Consider the following 7,895-nt stretch of genomic DNA (forward strand, 5'->3'; position numbering starts at 1 on the left):
TTGTCCACAGGATTCCAAAGATTACTACCTATGTGCCGGGGCCTGCATTTCACCATGAACGTGCAATGACATGGAGATCCACAAGTTGCCAAAAATGTCCACCATTATGAGAGAGCCCGCATTTTACAGAATTGTACCTATATTTCCAGCTAACCAGAATAAAAAGTGCAGTCCTCTTAGTTTCACACAGAATATAGACATTTGTGAAAAACAGGGATTTTTAGGAGTAGGTTGCTATTGATGCATCAAGGCATGACTCATAAAGGTAACTTTCAATTTTGAGAAAGTTTACGACTTTTCGGAATTCACAAACTGCACTTTTGTATTAACTTACAGTTTTGTAGAAAGTCCAGCACTACACGTGGCCAACCACTGGTACTGCAACACCCTCCCATAGAATATAATGGAGGCAGGGACTCACTACAAAAGTGTAAGTTACTATAAAAGTGCAGTTTGTGAATACTGAAAAGTAGTTAACTTACTCAACAGTGTAACCCACTACAAAAGTGGAGTTTGTGAATAGCATTTTGTAGTAAGTTTTTCAGTACTACTGTAGTACTACAACATATACTACTAAGCTCAGTGTGCAAATCAGGACGATAGTTTGGAAAAGGGGTTGGAAAGGGGTTGGAAAGAGGTATGCGCCTCCACCCCCTCCCTTCAATGATCTCTTGAGGCATCCTATTACTTCCTGATTGCTTCTCTTTGTGTCATCGCCAAGAAGCTTCTCCCACCACTGCCCAGTTCACCCTAGAATTCCTGTAGCGCGGGCCACCATCAGGTTAAGTGGATGAAATCTGCTCCCGCCTCCTTATGTTTTAGGCAAGCAGGTGCCCTGTCTGGGTAATCCATAGGAACATTGTTAGTTAAATATGCTCTATGCAAGATATTTCATTTTAGTAAACTCTCTTGGCCTCATTTTAGATGGTTATAGATGCACAGACATCAATAGTTCAGCAGGTCCAGAGGCACCAGTGCCCAAGTGTGTAGAAGGCTAGTATGCGCCCCAGAGAGCGACTTTTTCTTACCACCAAAGTGGGGGCCAGGCCTCCCAATTTTCATTGGTGCATTAGGGTCCATGACACAACTGCTACTCCAGTGCTTAATAACGAACGTTCTACCACCCCACCTCCTGAAAAAAGAAAACTAAACCTTGTTTCTTGCCACTCTGTCCACAGACTCTCGTAATAATCTCTCCCTTCCTGACCAAATATTAGAACAATATACCCATCATCCTGCCACACAAAACCACCACCCTCAGCAATACCCTCCTTGTCCTTCAGGAAAAAGAAATATCAGGTATCCTCCCACCCTTTGGTCCTTCCTTCCCTCTAGAACCCTGAGTGCTCCCTCTTAGAGAGCTAGGAGGTGGTGGTGGTGGCATTGTGACTGTGACTGGCCCACTGTTGTCTGGGAGAGAAGCCATTTCAGTTTTTCTAATGAAGAGAAGAAAACTCTGGCAACATTCTGAGGCTGAAGAATTAGAGAAACAAATAGAAAACGACTTTATCGCTTTAGTTTATTAAACTGTTATGTATCTTCTCCTTGGTGACAAAGAGAGCTGCAGATCGCAAATATTTACGTTACTGTTTTAAGAAGCAACTCAGTTCTTGGAGGTGCAGCAAAGACGTTCTGAGGAAAGCCTCAGTTTGGTGTTCCCCATGATTAACAAAATGGATGACAAGGTAACAACGAAAAGGAGCACCATAAAGCTGATTGGGAACTCCATGGTTCCAATCTGAAAGATATTCTGCCGCATCAGCATGGCCATCAGAAAGAAGAACACGTAGATGAAGAGTTGGGACACCACCGTTTTGGCGGCCTTGAAGTGAACTTCCAGCCGAGCCTTGCTAGAACAAGACAAGTTCTGCTCCATGTTACGCTTGTGTCTGAAGAGGGATCTGATGATCAGTGCTGAAGAGGTCACTCCAAGGACAAATGGGAAGCAAAAGCCTAGAATGGTGGAAATGACCATGTAGCAACCAGCCCAGTCTGCTACATCTCCCCCAGGAGTGCAGTTTGCTGTGATATTGCTTCTAAAGTGTTGATTGCATTTGTGATCTTTAAATAGATAGGGCGCAGGAGCATTGATTATAAGGGTTATCAACACTCCCCCAACCATCAGGTAACGGACTACTACTGGCAACCTCATCTTGAGCCTGCTGAGGAGGGGGTTCTTGAAGCCCACGATCCTCAGGCAATAGAAAACAGACAGACAGGTTGAGAACCAAAAGTGAATAGCAGCTAAAAACATTAAGAGACAAGACAAAGCAGAGACAGGTTTGAACTGGGCCTGAAAACCGCGGTACAGGAACATGATGAAATTAAACAGGCATATTGTACTCTGGAATACAATTTCCACGAAGGCCAGCATGATGAGAATGATGTCAACAGAGTTAATGCTCCTGCGATTCTTCCAGTCTAGAAGATTCACAACCACCATAAATGTGTTGATGGCAATGCCGACCACTGTTTCAGCTGCGATGATGGCCAAACAAACGACATGCCAGGGGCTCACCATGGTCTTCCCTCAATGGAACAGCAACTGGTCTTGCTCAGGTACTCTGTCTGTAATGTTCCTGCTGCTAGAATGCAAGTTCTGGAATTCGTATCCGAGTGCTCACTTGGGGCTCATGGCTATGCTGTGATCCCATTGTGCATCAAATCATGCAGAAACTGTATTCCATTTCTATCCATACTGCTTATATTTTAAGAATGCAAATGTTAAAAGTGCCTCACACATCCTTAGAGCAGACCATAAATTTGTTTGAAAAAGCTTTCAATATGCAAATTCAACAATCTATTTTTGATGTGCACAGGTGAGGGCACAGTTCTGGCACTGGTGCTAATTCAAGACTCTGCTTAGGACTTGGAAAACCTGATTACTCTAAGCACACCAGTGCCGTAGTCTAATGACAACGGCCTTTTCCTGCTCAAGATCTGTGTTATACATTGTGCCCCGGGGGTGCAACGGGCGTGTTTGCCCGATTTGATCACCCTGGGGCACAATGGTATTACAGAAAGGGCCGCAGATGCTTGTGCATCCCCTTCTGCAATGAATACAGGTAGCGCTGGAGTACATGTTGTGCCAGCACTATGATGGAAGGGCGTTCCCACATTTCAATGGGGGTATGGCCTCATGCAAATAAGGGCATTTCTTTGCCTCTGCTCTCGTGCCATATAACAGACATGGGCACAGCGGCAAACATGCCTTTAAGAGGCGCAGTGAAAGATGCCCTCTGGGGGAGGGGAAATAGGGTCCCCTAGACCCCTCAGACATCCCCCTGCAGGCGGGGGCAGTCACTCACTGTACAACCTGCAAGGGGATCTCTAATCCCCCTAAAAAATGCAGGTGGTTTGCCATCTGCACAGTGAAACATGGAGCAGCTTTTAAACAGCTGCTCTGCATTTCACCTGAATGTGCTGCCCCCAGGGCAGCACAAGATTGTGGCTGCACTGGGGGCAGCACATTCATTCTCATATAGCGCACTTTCCTTGTTTGCGCAGGGTGCACCTTTTGAAAGGTTCACCCGTGGCGCAAGTGATCCAGCGGTAATTACCTGGTAATTTCCCTATTCAAAACCTCATTACCTATTATTTACCGCTGTAAAGGGGGAAATGATGGACCTTTTGATGACCGTGTTTCACCAAACAGGAGACTTTACATAAATATGAAAATTAAATGCAAACAATATTTAAGGCAATAATGAGAGTGGTGAGTTATTTTAAAGGGTTTTATTTTTAAGTCAAAAGTTAAGGTTCTCTGACTCTTTATTCATTAGTCAAATATCAATCAGGTCACAGAATTGAAAAATAAGAAAAATAGGATTAATACAGAGCATATTACAGTCTACATATAAGCATCACATATAGGAAGGGAAATGTGGCGCAAATTGTCAGTCAAAACTCTTAAAGAGTTTCTAAGAAAAAGAGTAAGTCTTGCAAGGCTAATCAATAATTAATAATGGCAAAAATCTCCCATAAAGAGAAATAAATGCATAGGACAAATACATCTTTTCAAAAGCAGTTAGTTAAAGCATGACATTTAAAGTTTAGCACCTAAAATCTACCCTGTTCTGATCCTCTCAACTCTTTCTCTCTCTCTGCCTCGCTGTGCTAGTCTGTCTCTCTGTCTCAGGCTGCAAAATAGCCCCCACAGACGAAGCCCCTCCTTCCCTCTCCTCCCCGTCTCTGTGTCCAGCACAGAAACTGGGACTGGCCCTCAGGAAAATATGAGCAAAAAGAGGCACTCCTCTCACTTGTAAGCCATATTTCAAGTAAAAGTTCACGTGCTCGGTCCTCATAGCTGATCCAATCAGAACTTCAAGACACATCATCTCCCCATGGGCTGACTGGATACGTCATTAATCAGGCGTGTTCCTGTTCAAATTTTAGTCTTGTGATTTATGAAAAAAATGTGTGCTCTTCTCTCCACGTTTAAACAGGATACAAAAATATGCAACATAGTGAAGGTCGAAGAGATGGAAACAGGAGGGCGTGATTTATTAACAAAGACCTTTCATTGAAAGTTGGTAGGGAAGAGGAGCACATTCCATTCTAATGTTCAAGGGCAAAAACTGCAGTAAGCTGAGTCCACTAAAGCAAACTGAAATCACTTGGTTTTCTACACTGTGAAACACAATTCAGCACATTTCTACTCTTGCAAAAACACATGATGCCATTTTGAAAGTACAAATACATTTTCTAAATTAATGTGCATTCTATAGTGATATTACATATTGATTAATCACATATAAACATGGCTGTTCAATTAATTGAGCATGTTTTCACATGAAAGCACCTCCAAACTGAAGCATTCTGACCAGGCCTTATATTTTCATCTTGCTTGCGCCACAATCTGCGTGCCATTTTAGAAATCATGTCTGCAGCTTTTTGTCATATAATAATGTATACATTTTATAGGTGAAATCTAAGCTCCATCAATTCACCCTTTTGATAAATATCAAATCATGATACCTCAAATGATTTCTAAATTTATCATACTTATTTAATTTCACATGTTACATTTGTTTAAATAAAACACATCATTAGTTGAGTCAAATATATGTTTTTCTCTACCTAAAATATGACTACTCATCTTTAGTGTTCATTAGCACACTTAATTCACACAGGTATCTAAAAGAAAACTCTACTAAATTAGTATGTTCTTTATCACTGGTTATTACAAAAGCTGAGCATATAACAATGTTACCTCTATTTCTAAGGCCACACAAATTTGGTCTGTAAGCTGATCATATATAGCCAAGCTGAAACGTTGTAGTGCAGATTTCTGTAAGCTTCTTGGAACAGTTTGACAGTTCTCATTTATTGTTTCAGTAAATTTTGGCTCCTTGTCACCTGCTTGCCTTCAGGGTGGCTCAAACAGTGTGGCATCCTGTACTTTTTGCATGCATTTTGACCACTGAGGTGCTAAAAAACTCTGACAGAGCACCATCAATTCCTTGCACTTTTCCAATCCAAGCATTTCACTTTTATTTTCACTTTGATCAGGTACAGATGTTTCAGCTATGGGTGCAAATGATTTTTCAAGGGGCCACTGCAAACTTTTTTGATTCCCTTTCAGCCACCTTTTTCCTACCTCCACTCGTAGGCCCACAGCGCTAATTTCTTCTGCAGAGGCTGCATCCGGCTCTTTCACCCTTTGGACACCGCTTTCATCTGAGTCAGTTTCCACTTTTTGCTTTTCCAGTTCCACCTCAGTTTTCTCTAGTGCTGCTTCAAACTCTGTGTGTTCTCTTACAGCTTGACTGACCCTCTTCTGTGGACTTTTGACCACTGCTGGCATCTTTTCTTGAAGAGGAGCTGTTTTACCAGGGGGACACAGGACCATACGTGTGTGAGAGGCATGCACCCAATTTGGAAGGCCACCGCATTTCCCAACAGTCTTTGCCAGGATCATTTAGAACAGGCCTTTCCATTTCGCAGCATCTCTCACATCAAAGTTTTGGCACCATTCATTATGTAGATCTTGTGTAGCAGCTGCAATCTGGTGAGAAACTGCACGCTCCACATCAGTCAGACCTTCACAGCAATGGCTAGTCTTTTCATCTGTGTTTTTCACAAGTGCATTTGCATGTCCATCTTTAAGCGACTTTAGTGATGCTGAAACACAGTCTTTTGCAAAGTGAGACTCTGTACTGTCTTTGTGTTGCTTTATTATGCTTGAAACTTCAGGCAGATAGCTACAATCCACTCCTTGTCCAGTCTGTGGTTCTGCACTCATCATCTTTGAGACCTCATTATGATCTGATTTCAGAGAAACTGGCAATCTATACCTGGGCATCAGCTTTTGCAATAACACATTTGGGACTAACAGGATACAATATTGTGCAACTGAATTAGCATTTCTCTTTACCAGGACTACAGTGACTCCCAATTGAGAAATTATATTGCATGTTATGGTAAGGGCAATCAGTCTCGAATTTTGGGCTGAGGTAACTGCTGACAGCCATGAAACTTTGACAACATAATGTATAGGAAGCACAGCATGTGCTGCTCTTAATGTGTCATTGTTACCTTTCAAATATGGGCCATCTACAAAATGGTTGGGCTGAATTAGACGTTCATCATTAAAGTCTAACTTTGGTTTCAGGCAGGAATTCATGACATTTAAACATTTAGGTTCAGTTTGATCACAAACAATTTCATTTGCTGCCAGTAAGCTAAATACATTTGAATTTAGACATATCTTAGTCATAGTATTTTCCCAAAACAACTCCACAAAGGAAGCAACCATTTCAATGATTAGGAATTCCATTATTATAAACTCACTCTTTTAATGACTGACATCTACCACAGCTACTAAATTAAGGCAGCTGGGCATTTCTGTGACGTTGGGGTTAACGGTCATTGGGAAATACGTCACAGACCATTGAACGCATTCATGTTTTTGAACAGGCACTGAGAGAGCACAACCCTCCCTCTCACTGCACATCGGTGTATTTTCTGTTAAATAAACTTGCATTCCTAGTGCCGAGGCGTGACACCTTTTCACTTTCAACTCTAGGAATGTTTTTGTGCAATTGTTGTCCAATGGAAGCTGATCAGACACATCCTTGTGTGTCGGCCTCAGTAAAGGCTTAGCCACTAGGGATAGGTTTAGCAACCACTCTCTACAGCAGCTAACCATTCCCCAAAACTTCCTGACTTCTTTCTGAATTTGAGGTGGATTCATCTGGTAAATTATTTCCACTCTCTGTGGTGACACCTTTCTACCTCCCTTTTCAATTATGTGTCCCAGACATTCATTTTCTTTCTGACAGTACTCCTCACTAGGTTCATGCAATGGCACTGTGACATGAACTTGGCAAAAATCAATAACAGTAAGCCATTCTTCAGCACATTTGTTGCTTTATTATGCTTGAAACTTCAGGCAGATAGCTACAATCCACTCCTTGTGCAGTCTGTGGTTCTGCACTCATCATCTTTGAGACCTCATTATGATCTGATTTCAGATAGACTGGCAATCTATACCTGGGCATCAGCTTTTGCAATAACACATTTGGGACTAACAGGATACAATATTGTGCAACTGAATTAGCATTTCTCTTTCCCAGGACAACAGTGACTCCCAATTGAGAAATTATATTGCATGTTATGGTAAGGGCAATCAGTCTCGAATTTTGAGCTGAGGTAACTGCTGACAGCCATGAAACTTTGACAACATAATGTATAGGAAGCACAGCATGTGCTGCTCTTAATGTGTCATTGTTACCTTTCAAATATGGGCCATCTACAAAATGGTTGGGCTGAATCAGACGTTCATCATTAAAGTCTAACTTTGGTTTCAGGCAGCAATTCATGACATTTAAACATTTAGGTTCAGTTTGATCACAAACAATTTCATTTGCTGCCAGTAAGCTAAATACATTTGA

At 41.9% G+C, this 7,895-nt stretch overlaps 1 protein-coding gene across 1 annotated transcript; it reads right to left on the reverse strand.

Moving 5' to 3' along the window:
- Positions 1-1,603: 1,603 nt before the first annotated feature.
- On the reverse strand, positions 1,604-2,521 carry LOC146811584 (taste receptor type 2 member 9-like). Its single transcript, XM_085615073.1, has one exon. The coding sequence runs from the start codon at positions 2,519-2,521 to the stop codon at positions 1,604-1,606; it is 918 nt and encodes a 305-aa protein (XP_085471199.1).
- Between the last annotated feature and the right edge of the window lie 5,374 nt (positions 2,522-7,895).

Source organism: Triturus cristatus, chromosome 7 (assembly GCF_964204655.1).
Source record: "Triturus cristatus chromosome 7, aTriCri1.1, whole genome shotgun sequence".
Lineage (NCBI taxonomy): Eukaryota > Metazoa > Chordata > Amphibia > Caudata > Salamandridae > Triturus > Triturus cristatus.